General features: G+C 47.6%; 1 protein-coding gene across 1 annotated transcript; it reads right to left on the minus strand.

Moving 5' to 3' along the window:
• Nucleotides 1-1,923: 1,923 nt before the first annotated feature.
• Nucleotides 1,924-23,724, minus strand: ACTG2 (actin gamma 2, smooth muscle). The gene is made up of 9 exons (XM_047746463.1): nt 23,621-23,724; nt 15,055-15,216; nt 14,090-14,218; nt 10,835-10,945; nt 10,502-10,586; nt 8,447-8,608; nt 7,519-7,710; nt 5,226-5,407; nt 1,924-2,146 (listed from the first exon to the last, which is right to left on the minus strand). Exons 2-9 carry the CDS (start codon nt 15,178-15,180, stop codon nt 2,003-2,005), a joined length of 1,131 nt encoding a protein of 376 aa, XP_047602419.1. The 5' UTR covers nt 15,181-15,216; nt 23,621-23,724; the 3' UTR covers nt 1,924-2,002.
• Between the last annotated feature and the right edge of the window lie 646 nt (nt 23,725-24,370).

The following is a 24,370-nucleotide window of genomic DNA, read 5'->3' on the forward strand; positions in this document are numbered from 1 at the left end:
TGGCCTCCTCCCCATGCTTTCTCTCCCAACAGCCAGTGCCCACAGCTCTTCTTTGCAAGACTGCCCTTGGCCTCCTGGAGCCCTTTCCCAGTCCCTGTGGAAAGTCCCTGGGACTTTACCTTCCCTCAGAGTGCACCTTCCCCAATTACTGATAGGCCAGGGCGAAAGCCCAGTTGCATCCAGGCAGGCTTTTACACCATAGATGCCTGGGGACCCAGGTAAGCCATCCTCTGTGGAACTCCGTCTGAGAGGTTCCCTGCTGGGCTTCTTCCCCATTCTTGTCCTGCATCTCCTACTCTGCTCACTGGTTTCCCCAGCAAGCACTTTGTTAAATCACTTGCCTTCGTATCCTCACTTCAGGGTCTGCTTTTGGGAAACCTGTCTTAGACATAAGTCCACTAGGGAGTTTTGTAAAACATGCTTCTCCACCCCACCTCGGAGGGCAAGTGCAGGCCCAGGGATGGCAGAGGAAGCTTGTCTTGATGTTGAGGTCTGTGTACTTCCACTGTTTCCAAATAGATGTGTCTGGGAAGGCTCACAGCCAAGTGGGATCGGCTCAGGAGCATCAAGGATGGGACGTGAGTGGGTAGAGATAGTGAAGGGTACACCAGGCAAAAGTGGGAATCTAGTTCTGCTATTAACTAGCTGGGTTGAACACATTAACTCATAAACTAGCTATAAAATGGGAATGATACTAGTACCTGCTAATAGGGTTATGGTGAGGAAGTGCATGGAAAGCTCTTAACCTAGGGCCTTGCATAGTATAAGCACTCGACCAATGCTATTATTATTACCCTTAAAAAAAGATTTATTTATTTATTTGACAGAGAGAGAGAGAGAGAGAAATCACAAGTAGGAAGAGAGGCAGGCAGAGAGCAAGGAGAAAGCAGGCTCCCTGCTGAGCAGAGAGCCCGATGTGGGGCTCAATCCCAGGACCGAGATCATGACCCAAGCCAAAGGCAGAGGCTTTAACCCACTGAGCCACCCAGGCGCCCCTACCCTTTGTTTTCTTGTTGTACTTTATGGGTGCTTCTATTTCACCTTAAATCATTGTCATGTATGTGCCCCCCCCCTTTTATGTAATGATACTTTGAGGGGCAGGAATCATCTTTGCTGGATACATAAGTCCCATGTGGCCTTACCCAGTAATAACAGATGCCCCAAATTCAGTAAATACTTGTGACATTTTAACAGAATTGACTAAGGGCAGGGAGTGGGGAACGAATAACAAGAGGGAAAGAGACTAAGAGAGAGAGAGAGAAGGAGAAGAAGAAGGGACGAGGAGAAGAAGAGGAGGAAGAAGGGGAAAAGGAGAACAAGAACAAGATGGGGAGAGGGAGAAGAAGAAGAAGAGGAAGGAGGAGGAGGAGAGGAGGTAAAGAAAAACAATTCTTCCTAAGGGTGCTGCTCCTTTCTTGGTTAGTTTTGAGGCAAAATACAGCCTAATCCTCAATAACAAAGGGCCTCATAGAGATCTTAAGCCCATTATGACCTTCCACCACCCAAATTCAAACATTGTGCTTGAATCACTCTTATGTCACAGCCTATAAATCTTGTGTGTCCCCTTCCGGTTATGTTCTGTGTGTTGCCCTTGAGTACAAGGACTCACACCTCTGAAAGTCCTTGTTTCTTTACATGCCATCAAGAGTCATCTAGCCCTCATTCGTACTCATGTTCAAGGAAAGGGAAACAAGGCAATACAGTAGGAGTACTAGCTTTAGAGTCAGACACACTTGGATTTTAATCTTGGTTCTCTTGTCTTTAGCAAGTTCTTAACTTCTCTGAGCCTCAGTTTCCTCATCTGTAATATGGGAATACACGCATCTCACAGGATCACTGTGTGGATGAGTAATAAGGTGTGAAAAGCCCTCAGCACTGTGTGAAAGTCCAGGGTGGGGGAAAACAAAAGCCCCACACGAGAAGTAAGGCTTTGCAGGTTTTAATGTTTCATGACGGGTAAAAGAGCAGTCTCCAGGGGAACCCTAGAGAGTCTGTTCTGATTTTAGAAGCACTTCCTGTGGACAATGGAGGGCCCTGCCTCGTCATACTCGGGCTTGCTGATCCACATCTGCTGAAAGGTGGAGAGAGAAGCCAGGATGGAGCCTCCAATCCAGACCGAGTACTTCCGCTCTGGGGGAGCGATAATCTGCAAAGAATAAATGTGGTGAATCACGATTAGTGCCCAAGGGAATAGGGAACTGGTCCAGGAGATCCTCTCATCACAGTGCAGGGCTGCTCCAGATAAGGACCGCCTCCACGGTCAGAAACAAACAGGGTAAAACCTTGGGGTAGATTAGATTGTTGCTCAAATCTTTATTCCGGCCCTCAGTCCTCCCCCCATGGGAAGGGCACGCTGTTTTGCTTTGTGACTTTGGGGCTGGGCTCTGTATTTGCTTTGAGGGATGGGACATTGGCAGACCTGACAGAAACAGGAACTTGAAATGTGCCTCAGGCAGGAAACTGTGCTTCTGCCTTGATGAGAAGGGCTTCCCTTAGGAGGCTGCTGGCCCTTCAGCCTGGGCCTCAGCAGGAGAGCTCTGGACCTGACCCAAGCTGGCCAGCCCGGCAGAGCTGCCAGACCAGGCCTGACTTAGACCGCTCACTCCCAGCTGACCTGCAGTTGCACACGAGATAAACACTTATGGTTATGTCCCTGAGATTTCACAGTTCCTTGCTCCTCGGCAATAGATGACCAAGACAAACATCGACAGGGACAGCACCTCTCTGTTCTTGCCTGGAGTTTGGCTGTATGGGCAGCTGAGGCTGAGCTTCTGCCAATCCTGAGTCGGCTAGAGCACTCAGACCCTGTCTTGAGTCTCATCTGTTGATAGCCACTGGTAGCTGACAAGTTCTCAAGTTCAGAGACTCGTGGTGCATCCCTGCCACTGGGAGTCCCGAGCTTAGCTTCTAGAAATTGGTTGCCAGTTAGACAACTTTGAACACCACCTACAAGTGGATCCAGAGGGACAGCCACTAAAGGGTCAAAGAATCCAGGGCCAGAAAAAAATGGGACACAGAACTGATTGTTTTTGTCTCCTTAGACCCTCTCTACATCTTTCCTAAGTTGCGGAGATCATGGATTTGCAGAAGAGGAGTCGTGAGAAGTTATCTTATTATTCAGTCAGACAAAGGCACTCGGTCACTCTTTGGACTGATACCTCAAGGAATAGCACAGTCACATTATTGCTGTGTGGCTCGGGCTGTGAGAAGAGTCCTGGGCTGGGGTCCTCCATCTCAATGCCAACCCACCTCACCTCTCTTCTTCCATATCCTCGACATCTGTCTCGTCTCCCCAGTTCCTCTACACAAATCTGGCTGTCCCGTTTGGCTGGGCTGTTCGTACCTGCATGCACACACACCCTGGGGCACTTTTGCTCAGTCTAATTTCCCCTGCCTTGAGTGCCCTTTCCTCTCCTCCTGTCTTTTTTTTTTTTTTAAGTTCTGATTTTTTTTTTTTTAAAGATTTTATTTATTTGACAGAGAGATCACAAGCAGGCAGAGAGGCAGGCAGAGAGAGGAGGAAGCAGGCTCCCTGCTGAGCAGAGAGCCCGATGTGGGGCTCGATCCCAGGACTCTGAGATCATGACCTGTGCCGAAGGCAGCGGCTTAACCCACTGAGCCACCCAGGCACCCCTAAGTTCTGATTTTTTTAAAAGATTTTATTTATTTGACAGAGATTACAAGTAGACAGAGAGGCAGGCAGAGAAAGAGACGAGGAAGCAGGCTCCCTGCTAAGCTGAGAGCCCGATGTAGGGCTCGATCCCAGGACCCTGGGATGACAACCTGAGCCAAAGGCAGGGGCTTTAACCCACTGAGCTACCCAGGTGTTCCCCCCCACCCCGGCCACGTCTTATTTACATTGCCCTCTCAGCGATCATGTCTCCTGATTAGATTCTAAACCTTGAAGTTTGAAGGCTGAAAGCTTGAAGGCTGGCATGTGCTGTTAAACTCAGGGCAGTGGGTCACAAATTGGGATATGCATGGAAATATGTATGTGTGTTATCGGTGTAGGTGATGGGGGCGCCCTGGATCTGGTGAGCCAGAATCTGGGGGTGAGGTGGGATGTAGTCAATGGTCCTGGTAAAAAGCCCCTGCCTTGGGCCTGGAGCCATGCCCCCAGTGTGGCAGCTTCAGGAAGCGTGGCTCCCCCCGTTGCTCCCCGTGAGAAGGGCCCACAGGCTCCCACCTGTTTTCTGGTAACCCACTCGGCTTGCCTTTGCTGAGCACTAGGCAGCGGGAAGCCCTGGGGCAGCCTTCCTTTGTGAAAAAGTTTCTTAGAATACACTCAGATGTAGCGAACTCCCAGAGACCAACTTTACTGTGAGACTTTGTAACTCTCAACCTATTTGTTATCTCTATTCAATTCCCAACTCCTTTTCTAAACCTGCTAGCTGCAACGTTCCTAGAAACCCTAAAAAGTTCTGTATGGCGCCTGGGTGGCTTGGTTGGGTTTCTGCCTTCAGCTCGGTCATGATCTCAGGGTCCTGGGATCGAGCCCCACATTGGGCTCCCTGCTCAGTGGGGAGCCTACTTCTCCCTCTGTCTCTGCCAGCTGTTCCACCTGCTTGTGCGCTCTCTCTGTCAAATGAATGAATAAGATCTTTAAAAAAAAAAAAAAAAAAGCTCTGTATGGTTGCTTGGGACCGGAGGCTGGAGAGAAGCTGAAGATAAGAGGCCCCCATTCCGATGAGGCCTGTGTGTTGAGCCGCCTTGGTGAGTAGCAGCGTGGGGAGGACGGGAGCCAAGAGGATACAACAGATCACAGGTTGTCCAGGAATCAAGTGATGTCACTGTGAGTCTGAACCAGAAGCCTGCCCCATGCCAAACTTTATCTCTGGAACTTTCACCGGTCTCTGGGGGAACACGCACATCCCTTTTAAAGTCTAAAGACACTGTAGCGTTGCTTCCTTCTTTTCTTCCTATCCTTTCCCTCCTCTTGATTGCATCCTCAGCCCCTCAATATTCTCTTCCTCCCAAATTCTCTCACCCCTTGTCATAGGACATCATAGGGTTACATTTGAGATCCCATGCTCTACATGTCCCCATTTCATCAGTGCCTGAGGAACATAATCCCTCGAGATGGAATCTGTCCCAGACCAGGAGAATGCTGAGCCCGGGAGGCCACCAATCTACAGGCCAGGCAGACCGACTTAGAACATCTCCCAGGCAGGCAAGTCTTTATCCCAAGGACTGGGTGGAGGAGGGATCTGGGGGGCAGGACCCACCTTGATCTTCATGGTGCTGGGGGCCAGGGCTGTGATCTCCTTCTGCATCCTGTCAGCAATGCCAGGGTACATGGTAGTACCCCCCGAGAGGACATTGTTGGCATATAAGTCCTTGCGGATGTCAATGTCACACTTCATGATGGAATTATAGGTGGTTTCATGAATTCCGGCAGACTCCATGCCTACACAGGTCATAGTAAGAGTCAGCACCCGTCAATTCATAAATACTCACACCTCCAGCTCCTCAAGGGATCCTTCCTTGTTGCAACTACCTTAGCTCAGACCCTTAATCACCTCCCAGACAGCTTACAGGATCAGACCTCCAACTGGCCTTTGGTTCCTCCTATTCCGATTGATCTTTCACATTGATCAGCTGAGGCATATTTCTAAGGGAACACTTTCACTGATTCATCTTTTTTCAAGTTTTATTGAGTTATAATTCACATATCGTAATATTCACCCTTCCAAAGTCCAGTAGTTTTTAGTTGATTCATGGACTGTGCAACCATTGCCAAAATCTAATTTTAGAACATCTGTAACACCCCAAAGAGAAACTCCATACCCTTTAGTAGACATTGCGATCTTCCCCTTCACCCCTCCCCCAGTCCTAGGGGACCACTAATTTATTTTCTTTCTCTATAGACTGGTCTGTTCTGGACATTTCATATAAATGGAATCCTACGATATGTAGCCTTTTGCGTCTGGTGCCTATCACTTAACGGCATGTTCATGTTCACACTGCAACCCATGTTTTCAAGGTGCATCTATGTTAGAGTGTGTGTTGGTGCTTTAATCTTTTTTATTGTCAAAAAATGTTCCATTGCATGGGTATACTCATCATGTCATCTTTGACAGCCCCCCCCTTATCTACAGGTTACATCTAGCTACCTTAGCTTGCCGCAAGGGCCTTCCACAGTGAAAGGCCTGTAGGCCAAACTAGTTCATGCCCACCTCCTGGCCTCCCCCACCTCTAGTCTTTCCTCCATGCAACATAATTTCACACTGAGGTTAGAGGAATCTCCTAAAATACAAACCTAATCTGGCTACAGTGCTGCTTCACAGCTTTCAGGGATCTCATTGCTGATATGATTAACCACTATGCTCTTGGTGTGGTCCAGCAACTCTCTCCATTTTCCCGTGTGCAAACACACACACACACACACTTCTCTCATAGTGTCCCAAGTAGAATATGACCTTGCACACCTCCATGTCTTCACATGTACCCTTCCATCTGCCTTGGATGCCATTTGCCATCCTGCACTCCTTCTGCCCCCAGACACCATTAAATGATACTCATTCTTTAAGATTCTGCTCAAATGTTCGCCTTCCCTAAGAAGACTTTACTGATCTCTTAGGCTTATATCACTTTGTTCAGCTGCTATGCGCTACTGCTGTCTGTTAACATTTGTTTACAGGCCTGACTCTTCCCACACAGTCCTCAAGAGAGTAGTTGTCCTTGTACTAAATAGTTTTGTACTTAGTCCTTGTTGCAACCCCATCTAGTTGGCACTAATCATTATCTCCACTTTATAGATGAGAAAACTGAGATTTGAAGAAAGTAACACGTCCAAGGTGACAGGCTCTAAAGGGGCAGAATCAGGACCTGAGACCAGGTCTGACCCCAAACCCGTCCTGCTTACCGCTATGGGTTTTGGCCCTGGTGACTTCAATCCAAGAAGTGTTTTGTGTATTAGCCTTATTCTTAGTTTTATGTTATATTCCCTATTCTGCTTTTCTTTTATTTTGATTTCCCTATCCTTTTATTTAAAATTAGATTTTAGGGGCACCTGGGTGGCTCAGTGGGTTAAGCCGCTGCCTTCGGCTCAGGTCATGATCTCAGGGTCCTGGGATCGAGTCCCACGTCGGGCTCTCTGCTCAGCAGGGAGCCTGCTTCCCTTCCTCTCTCTCTGCCTGCCTCTCTGCCTACTTGTGATCTCTCTCTGTCAAATAAATAAATAAAATCTTAAAAATAAAATAAAATAAAATAAAATTAGATTTTATCAGGGCACCAGGCTGGCTCAGTCGGTACAGCATATGACATTTGATCTTGGGGTTGTGAGTTCAAGCCCCGCGTTGGGTGTGGAGCTTACTTAAAAAAAATAAAATCTTAAAAATAAATAAATAAAAGTTAGATTTTATCTGGTTGTATTGTTGATATGTTTGGGCCCTTCCTGGAAAAATATGGGCTATGTATGAACTATAAACAAAGTGTGCGTGACTCCTGGTATTTTTCCCACTCCTCCACCTCACCCCCTCCGCTCCCAATTAGCAGGGACAGAGGGCAGCACCTCACCAATGAAAGAAGGCTGGAAGAGGGTCTCGGGGCAGCGGAAGCGTTCGTTGCCAATGGTGATGACCTGCCCATCTGGCAGCTCATAGCTCTTCTCCAGGGAGGAAGAGGAGGCTGCCGTGGCCATCTCGTTCTCGAAGTCCAGGGCCACATAGCACAGCTTCTCCTTGATGTCTCGCACGATTTCTCGCTCGGCTAGAAAGAGAAGAAATGACAGAAAGTAGATCCTCTGTTCTGTTAGTTTGTCCTACTTTGATCTCCATGAAAAACTCTTCTTCTACTTTGGATTCATTTTTAGGACAAATGTTAATTTTTCATTCCTCTTCCTAAAGTGCAAGTCCAAAATCTTGATTCCTAGGCAAAACTTCACATGGGCTTTTCTTTACTCTGCCCTGACAAAGCTACGGGCCTTCCTGAGGGCGTTACAGGACACAGTACTGGTACAGACGTAGGAGGATTTGTTGTGATCTTACAGAATCTAGGAAAGCTCCTGCCTAAAGTCTCCTCTTGCCTGGGCTGGGCACTGAGCCATGACAACTTCTTAGAAATTCAGACCTTATTTATTCCATGTGTCCTCAGAGAAACCATAAATTCCCTTCAGTAACAAAATGCATCATCAGATTTTTTACTATCATTTAACCCCGTAAAAACCAGAGATAGCAGGTCTCTGGGGAAGGAAGGAATGCTGTGAAAGGGCACATAAGGAGGCCTTGTCCCCATCCCGAGACCATCTCAGTTGGGAATCTTCTGCCATAAATAAGGCCACCTTGACTATCTGTCTTGTCCAGAGGCCCAGTTCCAGCCTAGAATCCTCCCCATCTATCTTTAGAGAATTTGAGGGTGGGGGCCACAGACTTTTCATCAGAGAACGTTTGGTCCCAGATCAGATTTGGTTTCAGCTCAAGTCAAAATCAGGAAAGGGGCTGGATACCTGTGGTCACAAAGGAATAGCCTCTCTCTGTGAGGATCTTCATGAGGTAGTCAGTGAGGTCACGGCCAGCCAGGTCAAGGCGCATGATGGCATGGGGCAGTGCGTAGCCCTCATAGATGGGGACATTGTGGGTGACACCATCCCCGGAATCCAGCACGATGCCTATGGAGAGAGGGGATAGGACCTATGAAAACTTCTTGTCTTTCATCTTTTCTGGGACCAGTCACCAAATGGTCTTCAACTACCATATTTTTCTCCAGCAGCTGAGAAAATTCACCCACCATAAGGATCATCAGTAATAATTTTTGTGTACTTCATTTATTCTCCCAAATGAGACTGTAGACTTCTGGAAGGCAAGTAAACCATCTTCCCTTCTTGTATTCCTTAAAACACTTTCACAGTACTGGGGCGCCTGGGTGGCTCAGGTGGTTAAGCAACTGCCTTCAGCTCAGGTCATGATCCTGGAGTCCTGGGATCGAGTCCCGCATCAGGCTCTCCGCTGACCCTTCCCTTCTCAAGCTCTCTCTCTCTCTCTCTCTCATTCTCTCTATCTAAAATAAATAAAATCTTAAAAAAAAAAACCACTTTCACTGTACTGCATATCTGTCAATGTGCATCTTAGTTGCCGACTCTCTAAGGGAGACTGGATAATTTGCATATCCTTCTGGCATTAAACTAACCCATATGTACATGCATGGAGAATCTTAGATCTGGAAGGGACTATAAAACCAGCTGATGTGAAAAAAAAATTAACATTCTCTAGTGATGACACTTAATAAACCATGGAGGGAAAGGAGCTTTTCAATATGATAATAAATCTCTCTCAGTCCAAAAGCCATATCGTAACTGATGGAGAAACAGTATATTATTATTATTATTATTGCTTTATTATTTAATATTGTCCTAGATGTTCTAGCCAAAGCAATATGACAGAAAATAGAAAAAGAGATATTATCAAAAGGAAACAGAATTGTCATTGTTTGCAGATGATGAGGCTGTATACCTGGAAGACCCAAGAGAACCAACTGAGACATGATTAGCACAATAAGATGGTTCAGTAAGGGCCAGAAGCAAAATAAATACCCAGGGATCAGGAGCTTACACTTGTACAAGGGCGTTGATCAGAGCATATTTTGCAATAAAAAATAAAAACTGGAGACGACCATAAAGTCCAGCAGTAGAGAAATGGTAAAACAAATAAGTTATAGAACCATCACACATTCCCCATCGCTGTCCTTGTCATCAGCAGTGAAATTATCTTTTGTGTTTGCCCTGCTCCCCCTACTAGACTGTTAGCTCTGTGATGGCAGGGCTATCTTCCTTGTTGGTGTGCAGCCATGGGCTGGTGTAGTCTTTGCCCCATGGTAGGAAGTAATGGAAAAATACCTGATGAATGAATGAATGGACGAACAAATAATGAATACTTGAATGAATGAATGTTGAGCTATGTTCATGGAAGCCGTCAAATCCCCATTAGAAATTGCTTTTTTTTTTTAAAGATTTTATTTATTTATTTGACAGAGATCACAAGTAGGCAGAGAGGCAGGCAGAGAGAGAGAAGGGGAGAAGCAGGCTCCCCACTGAGCAGAGACCCCGATGCGGGGCTCCATCCCAAGACCCTGAGATCATGACGTGAGCCAAAGGCAGAAGCTCAACCCATTGAGCCACCCAGGCACCCCCCACATTAGAAACTGCTTTATCTTGAAGTTCCCTCTGTTTCCCTGAGCATCTTTCCATACAAAGGGCACACAGATAGCCACATCACAAGTTCACAAGCAGGAATATTCCAGTATTCTTGGAAAGTATGTGTAAGCTCGGGGACTGACTGCTGTGAGGAAAACGGCCCCTGCTGGATGTACTGGTCATGCTTGGTTCATATAAATCCTTGCCAGCTCTACCGGGTAGACCTGAATGCATTCCTTTCTGTTACCTCTATGTGGGGTTTTCCCTGGACTTTGGCTGTCCCTTTGATTCTCCTGCAGGAAACTCTGCGGGAGCCCAGCCTTCTCTTCTGCCCCCCAGAGCCAGGAAGGGATGGGATTATAGGCTACTCACCTGTTGTACGGCCAGAGGCATAGAGAGAGAGCACAGCTTGGATGGCGACGTACATGGCAGGAACATTAAAGGTCTCAAACATGATCTGAAAGAACAATGCGGATACAGGGGGATCTGGCAGAAATCACAGCGCCTCTTGGCCCACGGGATGGTTTTAACCTTATTAAAGGCAAGAGGCTGTGTTTATTTACCCCACTCCCGCCTCCCATGGGGCCTGGTATAGACCACGTATACAGCATGTCCTCAGAAATTGTTGTCGTCCTGATGCATGGAAGGGAGAAGGGATCCATGCTACATTCCTGTGTTCATGTTTAAGACTCTCTGGCCTCTTACCTGGGTCATCTTCTCCCTGTTGGCTTTGGGATTTAGGGGGGCCTCTGTCAACAGGGTGGGGTGTTCCTCGGGTGCTACCCGCAGCTCATTGTAGAAGGAGTGGTGCCAGATCTGGTTGAGACAAAAGTCAAATGAGCCAAGGAGATTCCTAGAAAACTCTAACTGGCATGCTCATGGTGGGGGAGATGACACCTTGTTCATAGCACGGGCTGGGTTCTAGAGAGGAGACCTCCTCACTCTGGAGAGGAATCCTGGCAATTTCTGCTTGACCTTTAGAGATTATGTTCCTTTCCAACAGGGGCCCAGACAGGACTCAGGCCTGGGGCCAATATACTTAGCATATGGATTATTTCCATTTGAACTCCCCCCTCTTCTGTCTCTTCCCACCTTCTGCCCCTGGGGGTGGGGGCCAGGCCAATCGCATCTCTCAGTATTCCTTGTCTCCTGGCTTCTGGCTATGTTTGGCTGATGCAAGACACCAGCAAGAGGATGGGAAGAGGGAGAGATGTCCGGGTGTTTCTCCAAGCAACGGTGTGGTCCTCCATGAGCCCCACCCCTATTGGACGGCCCCTCTCCCAGCTCCAGTGACACTGCCCCACCCCCACCCTTCAGGCTTACAGGTGTAAGAGTGTTCCTCTGTTCTGACTAAATGGGTGCCTCAACTCCCCTTTCTGGTTCCATAACTCTGCTCACACCTCTCTAAGTAGTCCTTTCTTAATTCAGGACAGCTGCTGAGTGTGTGCTCTCTCCTGCTGGGAAGCTGACAGCTATGCTTTAACCATCCCCTGTGTGACTGGCCAGGCTGGGGCTTTAGGGCAGCATTTCCCAACCGCAGCACTTTGACATTTTAAGTTGGGTAATTCAGCGATGTGGGGGGCTGACCTGTGCATTCCAGGATGTTTGGCATTCCTGACCTCCACCCATGAGATGCCAGCAGCACCTCTCCAGCGATGACAAGCAATAATGTCTCCAGAGATTGCCAGATGCCCCCCAGGAGGCAAAATTGCTCCTGTTGAGAATCACTGCTTTAGAGGAAGTAATTTCTTCCCTACTGTGTCCAGTGATCCAAGACGACCCAACAGGAGTCTGTATTTCAGAGGGGTTCAGCCAAGTGGCAGGGACATAGAGCTCTGATTTCCTCAGAGGCGGGGCTCAGGGCCATCCGCTTCCATTGTACTCATATAATTGTGGGCTCCTGGCTTTGGGCTAGGATGGTGCTAACTGTGCAGAGAGCAGGTAGGAATCAGATATGGCCCCTTGATCTTGGTTTCAAAGTCTAGAGGGGAGAAAGACACCCAAGATGATAACAAACACAGCTTTCATCTATTGTGTTTTTCTTTCAACCACATAGTATAATTAAATACATATATATGTATATTTTTAGAGTATACAAAATACAAATGTGTATATTTAAATATTTATAATATTATATATGAAATATATTATATAAATACATAAATTTATTTATTATATAAATATAAATATATTATCTATAGATATATATTTATAATATATATATTTAACACACACACACACACACACACACACACACATATATATATATATATATATTTTTTTTTTTTTTTTTAGAGAGAGAGAGAGTGCACACACATATGAGCACTTGAGGTGGGGTAAGGAGCACATGGAGGGAAAGAATCTTAAGCAGGCTCCACACCCAGCATGGAGCCCAGGCAGGGCTCGATCTCATGACCCTGAGATCTTGACCTGAGGTCCTGACCTGACTGGAGATCAAGAATCAGATGCTTAACCACCTGAGCCACCCAGGTGCACAAGGCACACAATATATTTTCAGGAATTTCTTTAAAGGGTTCACACATGGGGCTCATGTGGGTGGTTCGGTCCATCAGGCTCTGCCTTTGGCTCTAGTCATGACCCCAGAGTCCTGGGATCGAGCCCCACATCCAGCTCCCAGCTCTGCTGGGGGAGGGGTGTCTGCTTCTCCCTCTGCCCCTCCCCCAGCTCATGTTTTCTCACTCTCTCTCTCTTTCTCTCAAATAAGTAAATAAAATCTTTAAAATAAATAAAACATATTAAAAAAATAAAGAGTTCACACATTGTTACTACTATGTTAAAACATATACTAAAATATTTTGTCTATTATATTTTTGAATTAGACACTGTTAGGTCCATACAAGCAATATATGCTATTTATTGAGCATGAAGTATGTTGCATGCCCTGGGATTATACTGAGTACCTAATTCAATTTCCAAAGTAACCTAATGAAAAAAGTTTTTCTTTTCTCTGTACAAATGAGGAAACTGAGGGTCGGAAAGAAGGACTCACTCCCAGGTCTCCCTGCCACTGACTCTGGGGTCTGTGCTCTTAGCCATGTCATGGTGCAAATCGAAAGCTACAGTGTCGTTTCTATTTATCTCACACCCAGAGTGCCTGGGTCTGGGATTTAGAGAATGGCAGGGTGCATTACAGATTTCACGGCAACATTCTTTACTTCTGGTCACAGTCTGTTCGATAAGCACTCTAGTATGCTTCAAAAGGCACTCCTTGCCAAAACAAGGATTCTCAGACAAATGTCAGCAGAATTTAGGAAAAGAATATTAGGACTCTATTCACATTCCACACACGTGATTTTGTGGATCACAAACTGCCATTTAAAAATTGCCCCCCACTTCTGTGTTTTCTTGCACATACACACACACACACACACACACACACACACACACACACACGAGCTTCCAGAAACCCCTAGAGAGTCCTACTTAGAATTTTCATTAGAGAATCAGCATAATGACCCAGCATCAATGCACCTACCTGAGGTCACCACCGGGAAAATGAAAGGGAGAGAAGCCGTTTGTGCCTGTAAGAGGCAGCCAAGGCATCAGGGCCTCCTCTGGGGGGAGCTGCTTGAGAGGCTGAAGCTGGACATTGGGTGGGACAGGCCCTCAGATGCCAGACAGGGGGTTAGGGACCTACTGTCCTTAATGAGGAGCTACTGAAGATTCCCAAGGAGGCGAGTGACACAATCCATGTTTAGAAAGACAAGCTTTGTGGCAGCATAAAGAATTCACCGGTCCGTAAGGCGGGAGACAAATCAGGACACCACTGCAAGCGCCCAGTGAGAGCGGGTGGCAGCCCCACAGAGAGTAGCCATGAGGATGGACAGGAAGGAAAGAAGGACACGAGAAACATTTTAGAGGCAGCTGACAGGGCAGAGACCTGTGGGAGATGAGGGTCATGATGATGCATTATTACACTAAAAGGGGGGCCGCCAATACCTTCTCCATGTCGTCCCAGTTGGTGATGATGCCGTGCTCAATGGGGTACTTGAGCGTTAGGATCCCTCGCTTGCTCTGAGCCTCATCCCCGACGTAGCTGTCTTTCTGGCCCATTCCCACCATGACACCCTGCAATGCAAAAGACGGGGGAGAAGGGAGTTAGCTGAGAGCTCTACTTCAGGGGCCCCAGGCCCCAGGAGGGGTCTCTGAAGAAGGACACACATAGGACAGATATCTGACTTCCCTGGAGACAGGACAGAAAGAGACAAGAGTCAGGCAGACATCCATGACCGTGGAGGCAGTGAGGAGAGAAGGTGAAGGCTTTCCTGAGGGCTCGGCTTTCTTCTCCCTCCTAAGATGACCTCATTTTCTGAGAGAGTTAGGCCTTCCATACACATCCTCCTCTACTTCCGCACAAAGGACTTGTCCTTGTCCTCCTCAAATACTTGCATTTTTAAGTCTCCAAATCTTGGCTCCTGTACCGCCACCTCCCCCCCATATGTGGAGATCCTCATGCTCTCTTATCCCTTTTCTCCCAAGCCTGTCCTTCCTTGGTCCCTCCACTCATTTAATCTCTCCCTCCTTTGCACTCCCCCTGGTGAAGTCTTTTGTCTCTATGCTAGCCTGTGATCTCAAGTTAGCTCACAGAATATACATTTCTTAAAGGCAAGGGTCTTGTTTACTTGCGTGTATTTTTAAAAATTTTCTTCCAAACCTAACAATCCCACAGACCTGAGGCAGACAGAACACCATCTCTGCATCCCTGGAATGTGTTGCACTTGGTCCTGGGTATTGATATTTGAAAAGCCTTATTCTGTTAATCAGAAGAGGGTCTCCCAACCCCAACACACACACTCATACAACACACACACATACACACACACAGAGAGCTCAGTCAGTCCAGTGTCCACTCTGTGGCACTTTCTCCTAGTGGCTCAGTGCCTTGGCTCCAGATGAGCACACACCTGGTGGCGAGGGCGCCCCACAATGGAGGGGAAGACAGCCCGGGGGGCATCGTCTCCTGCGAAGCCAGCCTTGCACAGGCCAGAGCCATTGTCACACACGAGCGCAGTGGTCTCCTCTTCACACATGGTGAGTGTGGCCAAGTGAACCAGGGGCTGGAGCACCTTGGGAGCAGGAGGGGAAGAGAAGTAGTCAGCCACTTGTCGAAATCATGTTGGAGACAGGATTCTTAATTTTGGAGCTTTAGTCCACCTCCAGCCAGGGCCCAGTTCCACGACGGACAGGTGGACTTCTTCCCTCAACCCTGTTGGCCTGGGCTGCATTGTGTCCCTCACCCCCCACTCCCCAAATTCATACGTTAACATCTTAACCCCCAGTATGTCAGAGTGTGACTGTATTTGGCGGTAGGGTCTTTAGAGAGGTAATTAAGTTAAAATGAACTCATTAATATAACATGACTGGTGTTCAATATGACTAATCTAGTAAGATGGATAGCTTTATCGGATGAGGAAAATAGGACACAGACGCGCACCAGAGGGAGACCATGTGAAGACACAGCAAGAGGGCAGCGATCTTTAGGCCAAGGAGAGAGGCCTCAGAGGAAACCAACCCTGCCAATGCCTTGAACTCAGACTTTCTAATTCCCAGAACTGTGAAAAAATAAATGTGTCTGTGTAAAGATGCTCGGCCTCACTAGTGCTCAGGGAAGCACAAGTGAGATAAGACCATTTTCATCCATTGTACGGTTAAGATTCAATAGGTGTTGGCAAAGGTGGAGGAAACTGGAACTCTGACTTGAGAAACACATAAACTTATACTTTGGAACTATTCAAAGGTCCAAATTATGGGATTCTACACTGAAGTCAAGAGAAGAGCCAGGCCAATCTATAGGGATTAAAGTGGATAGTTTTCTAAACCATTCTACTCAGTGAGCAAGTTGCAGAGTATAATGTTTATGTTATAAAACAATCTAGTGAGTTCTTTTTAATTTTTTTAAAGATTGCATTTATTTATTTGACAGAGAAAGAGAGAGAGAGTCCACAAAAAAAGGGTGAGGGTGGGAGAAGCAGGCTCCCTGCCGAACAAGGAGCCCGATGTGGAACTCGATCCCAGCACCCTAGGATCATGACCTGAGCCCAAGGCACGCGGGTAACTGACTGAGCCACCCGGACCGCTCTGCAATGAATTCTTTTCAAAGAACGAAACAATGTTGTTTTTTTCATCATTTTCTTTTTGTGGATACGAACTCATAGCAAAAAGGTCTGAAAAACGAAGTCTCTGACAGAGCACCCTGATTACCTCTGGAGGAGGCAGGGACTCAGGAGAGGAGGTGCTGGCTTATAGCTGTGATGTTTTCATTTTTTCCCAAGGACACTCTATTCGCATATCGTTTATAATAAAAATCAACAATATAACATGCCATTAAGGGACAAATGATGCAGTGGTTCTAGTGAAATTCTCAGTCCTAAGGGCCGAAGCGCCTCAGGGAGGAAGCTCCTGAGAGGAGAGAGGGTTCCAGCCAGGAAGCACCACCCCTGCCTCTCCTCCTGGAGAAAATGGAAGCTTCCCAGCCTGGGGAGTCCCCAGCGGGGGCGGGGGGGGGGGAGGGAAGGGTGGAAGTGGGAAAGGCACCAGCCTAGGGCCCAGGGAGGCCAACTTTCAGCACTCCAGAGGAGGGGGAAGGTGACCCCTGAGGAGGAGGGCCCGTGGGATCTTCATTCAGAATATTTGACCACAGGTGGGAAGGAGATAAATGCTACAGAGACCTGTGACCCTGGCCCCTCCATGGCCTCAAGATGAAGGTTGACAAAGTGAAGAGGAGACAGAGCCACAGACCTGTGAATATGAGGTCAGAAAGGCTAAGTCAAGGCTGAGCGGAAGCTTCATAACACAACTTTAAAGCTAAAAGGGAGCTCTCCCTGGTATGCTCCCCAGTGATTCCTCAGTGAGCCCGACACCATGTCTGGCACAGACTGGGTTCTTAAATCTTTGTCATCAAAATGAATGAGTGAACTAATCATTGAGTGTACAGGAGAAGGACATGCAGAAGAAAAGAAACAGAAGGGGAAATCAAGGTCTGCAACGAGGTGGAGACTGAAGGAAAGCACCCTTACCTAGCTGCTTAAAACAGTATCATTTCTGGTCTGAGCAGTTTCTGGATGGCAGAGAAGATCCGTAACTTCCCACCATGTTAGAGAAGTGGAAGATGAAGAGCCATCAGAAGACGAAAGATGGGCAAAGTTTGTTCCAATGTTCAAAACGGGAAAGAAAGCGGATTTCTAAAACCTCAGATACTCTTGAATGCAAGATAGGCAGGTTTCCAGAAGGCACTGTTAGAGAACACGTTATTAAAGAAGCAGTGATTTCTCGGGGCGCCTGGGTGGCTCAGTGGGTTAAAGCCTCTGCCTTCAGCTCAGGTCATGATCTCAGGGTCCTGGGATGAAGCCCCGCATCGGGCTCCCTACTCAGCAGGGAGCCTGCTTCCTCCTCTCTCTCTCTCTCTGCTGCCTCTCTGCCTGCTCGTGATCTCTCTCTGTCAAATAAATAAATTAAAAAATCTTATATTAAAAAAAAGAAGCAGTTGCTTATAATCAGCAAGGGTTTACCAATAACAAATGTTGGCAGACTAACAGCCTTCCCTTTTCTTTCCAGGACCACTGTGGGCTGGAAATGCAGAAGGTGGGAGACATTGAGCTTAACTTGATCTTGGCATCGGACAAGGTCTCCTGTGATATCTGTATTGACAAAGCCACGTGGTCTGAACAATTGACCAGTTAGGCATATTTACAGCTGCCTGAGTTACTGTCACTGAAAGGTGTTAATTTAACGGACCATCATCAACCTGGAGGCCGCGATATCCCTCAGGGCTCCACTCTTGGTCCTTTGTCACACATTTTTGTAAATGCATTGCATGAGAATACGGAGCACAGGCCCATCAAGTTTCCAGAGCTGGAAGAGAGTGTAATATTAAATATGCCACCTGGTAGAATCGAAACCCAAGAAGATCTCAAGAAACAGAGACACGAACCGAATCAAATAATATGAAATTCAATATTTCACTGAGTAACTATGAGTTTCCGCATGTGAGTCTAAATGAGCAAACTGTGACTGCTCTTGCTCAGCCTCCGTGAGCAGGACCTGGGGTCCTGTGGATGGTAAGCAGTACTTGGTTGACCAGCACCTCTGGCTGGAATACTACAACCAGTTCTTGGGTCACCCTTGCTGGCAAAGGTGTGGGAGGTGGGTTTGCCTTCATGAGTGTCAAACTGTACTACTTTTCAGAAGGGGAACTCAAGAAAACTTATCCAAAGTCTTAAAAATGTACATTATCTCTGGGGCACCTGGGTGGCTCAGTGGGTTAAAGCCTCTGCCTTCAGCTCAGGTCATGATCCCAGGGTCCTGGGATCGAGCCCCACATCGGGCTCTCTGCTCCGCGGGGAGCCTGCTTCCTCCTCTCTCTCTCTGCCTGCCTCTCTGCTTGCTTGTGATCTCTGCCTGTCAAATAAATAAATAAAAATCTTTAAAAAAAAAAATGTACATTATCTCTTGACTCCACAAAGGCACTTTCAGGAATTCATCTTTGGGGACCACTCATGGGTGGGTGCAGAGATTTGGCTAAGAGCTGATTTATCACAGCTTAAAAGAACCTGAGAAACATAATAAATTGGTTTGTAAACTAACTGCCAGAAACCCTCATGCAATGGAGAGAGGCAGAATATTTAATGGAACAGAAAAGGTTGCAAGGTGCATTGCTAGGGGAAACATAGCCAGAATATTCCATGGTTCCATTTTGGTTAAAAATGATTTTTTTAATTTTGAAAAACTGTGGAGCTCTTCATATAGATATCTATTTAATCTTCACAAAAAACCCCAAGGGATGATAATTTTTATTTCTATTTTGCAGATTTGGAAACCTAGTCTCAGAGAAGTGGAAGAACTTGGCCCAAGGTCTCTTCACCAGGAAGAGGCAGGGCTGGCATCACCAGGACGGGCTCCAAAGCCTGAAGCTTACACCTTCCTCACCACCTTAGTGAAGCTGTCCTAACTTCTCCATGTTTGGTGCTTTGCTTCTGCCTCTCTGTCTCTCTAGAGCTGTGGCAGCAAAAGCCCTAAACAAAAGTGTCTGTGTTCATTTTCTCTCTCTGAGGCCTCTGCACCCCTCCTATGCCAGGACTAAGTCTGTGTTTTATGTGGATAGTCTGTGATTTATGTTTATAGCTCCTGAACCTAACTCAGTGTTAGCACAGAGTAGGTGCTCAGTAAGGGCTGCGTGACAATCCCACCACTTGAGCAGCCCCTCCCAGACCTGGTCCGCTCTGCCCCTGGGATCCCTGTGCCCCCACAGTCCAGTCTCATGACAGCTCGCTCACATGGACCTGATGTAGAATCACCTGGAGGCGGTTTTCTTTCTCTTCACAAGCTGCTCAGCAAACAGCTGTGCTTCCCTGTTCTAGCAGGTGGTCCACCGTGAGAAGAAAACAACCCCAAAAATCTAGAAGGTGGCCAAGATGCAAGGCTGCACCTCCATGACTGTCTCTCTCAAGGGTCCCCTCAGCATCTCTCTCTCTGGTGTGGTTTATAATTCAAGCCTGCCTGGCTTTTCAATGAACCTTTTGTCTCTCCCTGAGCTCCCCTCACACAGAGAGTGTTGGACTTTCCCAAGCAGAGCAGCGGCTGAGAGAAGACACAAAGCAACTTAAAGCTGTCAAATCAACAATGTGGTTCTGCAGCACTTTAGGTGGATTTAAATCTGCTTTTTTGAAGTCAGAACCAAATGAGAAGTGAGAAAGGTGAAGGCAGGGTGGGGCTGTTGGCCCGGAGCGGGGCCTCCATGGGGCCCCAGGCTGCCCAGGAAGAAGGCTTTTACTGTGGAACCAGGCTCTCCTGGAATGTCTCTGCCAGGAGAAATTCTAGACCTTCCTCAGCTGCTTGCTGGTAATCTGTGGCTGGGCTCGAGCATGTCAGCTGAACCAGGGCCAAAGTCACTGTGGTTTCCTGGGGTCACAACCACTTTCTGCTCTGAGAAAGTCAATCAAATTGTTCTGGCTCTTTGAAACAGTACCACATCGGTCTTCACTGAGGACTTCATAAAGTTAGAAACATGGCCCACCCCCGCCCCTCAAGGTGGCCAAAACCCAAAGACATAATGGGTGCAAAGAATTTGTTCACTCACTCATCTCCCTGGCGACCCTCAGGCAAGTATGAGGGCAGAGATGTTAGCCCCCCAATCTGTCACTCTGAAGGAGATAAGATCTGACTTCAGAGTTCCCTCCAATTCCCCTTTCCTTGCCCTTCTCCTCTCTCCAGACACCTCCTTCCCATGGCCCTTCCCTGGTCCTTCCCCTCTGGACTTCAGTTTCACTCAGCTGTAAAATGGAAAGGATACCTCTGTCTCCTGGATGATGGAGCAAATGGAATAAGGAAGTAAGTGGAAATTCTCTATAAATTGTAAATCAGGGCCAGCAAACTCACACTGATTTTGTGTGTCCCACCAGCTAAGAATGATTTTGACATTTTTTTCTTTTTTCTTACATATTTGTTATTTTTAAAGTAACCTCCATCCCAATATTGGGGTTGAACTCACGACCCCGAGATCAAGAGTCATGTGCTCCACTGACTCAGCAGTCAGGTCCCCCTTGACGTTTTCCAAGGTTGCAAAAAAGCCAAAGGGTAATATTTTAGAACCCAAGAAACTACATGAAATTCAAATTTCAATGCCTATAAATAAAGTTTTATTGGAACACAGCCGCACCTGTTCAGGTACATACTGACTGCGGCTGCTCTGCCTAGGAAGACAGACTTGAGCAGTTGCCACAGAAACCTTTAGACTAGCAAAGCCTAAAATACAATACTTTCTATCTGGCCCTTCTCAGAAGAAGTATGCCAACCCTGCTGTAAAGGACTGCAAAAAAAAAAAAAAAAAAATGGCTTCTTATGATCTCTCCTTACCCCTCTCCATCAGAACTTGCTCCCAGAATGACGTCTGTCATACTTGGAAGGAGCTGAACCACCCACTTCACAAATCAATGATTATTGAAGGAGGATAATTTATGCCGGCTTCCAAAGACATTTTCACTTCAGTGCAATGTTTAAGCCCTAAGAGGAAGGCCTCTCAGATGGTGAGACTTCAAACAATAGTTGGAGAAATATTTTGCAGTGAGGGCTTTAAATGACATTAAGCAGCCGCCTATAACAATCCGCATCCACACGGATATCCACACAATTAGAGAGCTTGGCACAGAGAAATAATTTAACGAAAAACACTCCTGTGGTAGAAAATTGTAGCAGCATCTCTAATCAACTTTAAGCTATCTTGACCTGGTTGATAGGCAATTAATTAAATGAAAAATGACTTCTGTTTCGTAATATTTCTGATCATCAGGAATCTGGGCATGTTCTTTTACCTGGGCCTCTCACTCGCTCTCCCGGCTCCGCTCCAGTCCAGACCGGCCTCTGAGCTCCAGACCCCTCAGAGCCAACTACCTGCACCCCCAGACCCCAGGGCACCTTCCTCCCACCTACCGGTACTTCGTCCCTCAGCCCCAGCCTGGCCCTGGAATCCCGCCTCAGAGAATCGCACCGCCCCCCTGGAGGCCACGCCCAACACCCCACCCCCTCCCACCTTCCTTCCACCTCCCTCCCAACCAATCCTCAGGTTCTTATTTCTACCTCGGCACCACCGCAGGCCCGGCGCTCAGGACCCTCAGTGCGCTGCGGTAGGGTTCTAGCCCCGTTCCAGTCTGGTCTTCTCACAAATGCCAGAGCAGACCCTTCGAAGGGCAGGTCTCTCGCGGTCACCCTCCTGTGGTACCCCATTGTTTAATCCCTTAGTGTGTGAAGGCCTCAGAATCCGGCCCTGCCTGCCCCTCTGACCTTAGTTCTCCATGCTTCCTGCCTTGACATCTAAATTCGGTGGAATTGAGACACTTAAACAGTCCAAAGACTATGCTTCCCTGACACCGAGACTAGTCCTACTTCAGGACCCAGCTCAGGTACCCCTTCCTCCAGGAAGCCTTCCCTGATAACTCCTGGGCCAGGTGAGGGCTCCTCTTGGGCTGTCTTTATGTTTCTTTGTTCATCTTTCCCAGCGATGGCAGAAGCCCCTCCATTGTCCCTAAGGAATAGGAACAGTGCCTGGCACATAGTAAGTACTCAATAAATGTTGCTGGAATGAGCAAAGGGAAGGAGGAAAGAACTCTAGCCTCATGTCATAATGTCATATTGCCCATTTGTGTCCCAGACCTGTCCACTGCTCATTGCAATTTCTCCAGTGCCCATCCCTCTCCACCAGAGGAAGTTCCATCTCTTTTTTACTCTAAGGGCTAACCTCAAAGTCTAAAGTTCAGATAGTAAAAGCAAGTGCTTACAGCCTCCCTGTATGTATAAAGTGTGGTCCCAGACCTGCAGCCTCAGTATCACCTGGGAACTTACTAGGAATGGAGATTACCCAGACCCACTCCAGCCTACTGAAATCAGAATCTGGGCTGGAGGGTAGGACGGTCCATGTTTTAACAAGCCTTCCAGGTGCTTAAAGTTTGAGGACTCAGGGCCAGGCCCTGAGGGTACTGAGCTGAGCACCCTGTAAATGTATTATCTCATTTAATTAAATGCATTATCTACTCAACAGTGCTGCTGAGTAGATGTTATTACTAGTACTCCCATTGTACAAGAGAGAAAACTGAGGTCACTCAGTAACTCTGGCAGCTGGGCAGTCTGACTCCAAGGCCTCCACCACTGCACCAAGCTGCCTCAGCCCTAAACAGATGTTAGCAGACTCTGGGCACCAGAGTGGAAATAGCCCCTGGTCTCATTTCCCTCTTAATTATATTTGTGTGTGTTTGTGGGGGACAGGAGCAGTGGATGATGGCTTCGGCGGGTGGTCTCACAGTTGCCTGTGAGACTTTTAGGCAACACTTAACTTCCCTAGGCTTCATTGCCTTCAGAATGAATTAGATGGCTCTCAAATTTGTTCATTCATTCCTGCCAGAGCTAACAGAGCTTGATACCACAGGACATTTGCCCCTGCCCCAGCCCTGACTTCCCACATCCCCCAGTGACCCTGGAGCCTTCAGGGATTGAGAAAATTCTCCATTCATCTCAGCCAAGCATGGAGCAGAGGACAGTGAGACCCAAAAGGGGACTGAAGAAAATACACACCTATTCCCAACACAGACATCTCACAGACACTGGGACCATTGTCGGCTTTGATTTAAAAACCCCACCAAAGCCTCTGCTCCCCTAAAACAGCCTCTCAGATTTTCAGAGTCATGACAAAGGACACAAGCATATAGCTCTGCACTGGCCCAGGTGAGCAGGGTGAGTAGAGACCACTGGTGTTATATCCTACCCGCCACCTGATCAAAGGGCTGTCCAGGAAGCCCCGTGGCCAGAAATGCCTTTTCCTGGAAGGCAAAAGCGTGCTTGGAGGCACCACTGCCCACGGAGTGCCTTCACGTGTGATCTGGGCCCGCGTCACAGAAGCCAGGCCAATCTGGAGGCGCCTCCCGCACCCAGGGGGCCAGGCGGCCTTGGAAAGGAAGGGCTGGCCCAAGGCTGTGCAGTACTCACCGAGTGGATGAGAGGTCCTTCTCCCAGTGACTGAGGGCTGCTGTGTCTTTGGCATAAATACCGGAGCAATATAAAACCCCAGAGGCGGATCTTCTTTAAACAGAGTCCCTAAAAAGGCCAGCTGACGGTGTGTTAACAATATTACCATATAAGGTGGTTTTTTCAATAAATCGGCCTTGGGGGGTGGGGAAGGGGGCTGGGTAGAGTGAATTATCATTTGAAAAATGTATGCAAAAGGACTCCAGTGGCAACAGCTCTGGTGCTGGCGGATTTGTTCCTTTTTTGCTGCACTTGCATCAACAAATCTCACACCAGGCCTTATAAGCTGCCCAGAGTGAGGCCAGATGCAGCTCTGCTCCTGGAGAGAAGAACCATACCAAGAATGGCAGTGGGCCTCCTCCCTCCACACCTCCCTCCTCAGGCCCTGCTGCCTGCAGCCCCCCAACCCCGGGGTCGGCCTAGGACAGACACGCTGTGTCCCCAAGTGGGTGCAATTGTGCCTTGTCTGGTACCAGCCCAGGACAGCAAAAAGCTGAGGTGAACTTGCCATCAATAGCTGGGAAAGAAATCCCATGAGCCCTACTCACCCGCTGCCCCTCACACAAGCTTCTAAAGGCTGGGCTGAGTCAACCTGGACACTTTAAACCACCTCTGGATCTTCACATATTGTTTTCCTTACCTTACCAGATTCCCTCTGCCAGTTCCTAAGTTTTGGGAATTACAGACCAAGGGAACTGCCTTAACACACCT

The sequence above is a fragment of the Lutra lutra genome, chromosome 9 (assembly GCF_902655055.1).
Source record: "Lutra lutra chromosome 9, mLutLut1.2, whole genome shotgun sequence".
NCBI classification, from domain to species: domain Eukaryota; kingdom Metazoa; phylum Chordata; class Mammalia; order Carnivora; family Mustelidae; genus Lutra; species Lutra lutra.

Excerpts from the sequence above, each read along its gene's own strand:
- ACTG2 (XM_047746463.1), bottom strand. The coding sequence starts at position 15,180 with ATGTGTGAAGAGGAGACCACTGCGCTCGTGTGTGACAATGGCTCTGGC. Across the intron at positions 10,946-14,089 it reads ACTGGGACGACATGGAGAAG|ATCTGGCACCACTCCTTCTA; the intron begins GTATTGGCGGCC and ends TGTCTCAACCAG. Across the intron at positions 10,587-10,834 it reads ACAGGGAGAAGATGACCCAG|ATCATGTTTGAGACCTTTAA; the intron begins GTAAGAGGCCAG and ends TTGTTCTTTCAG.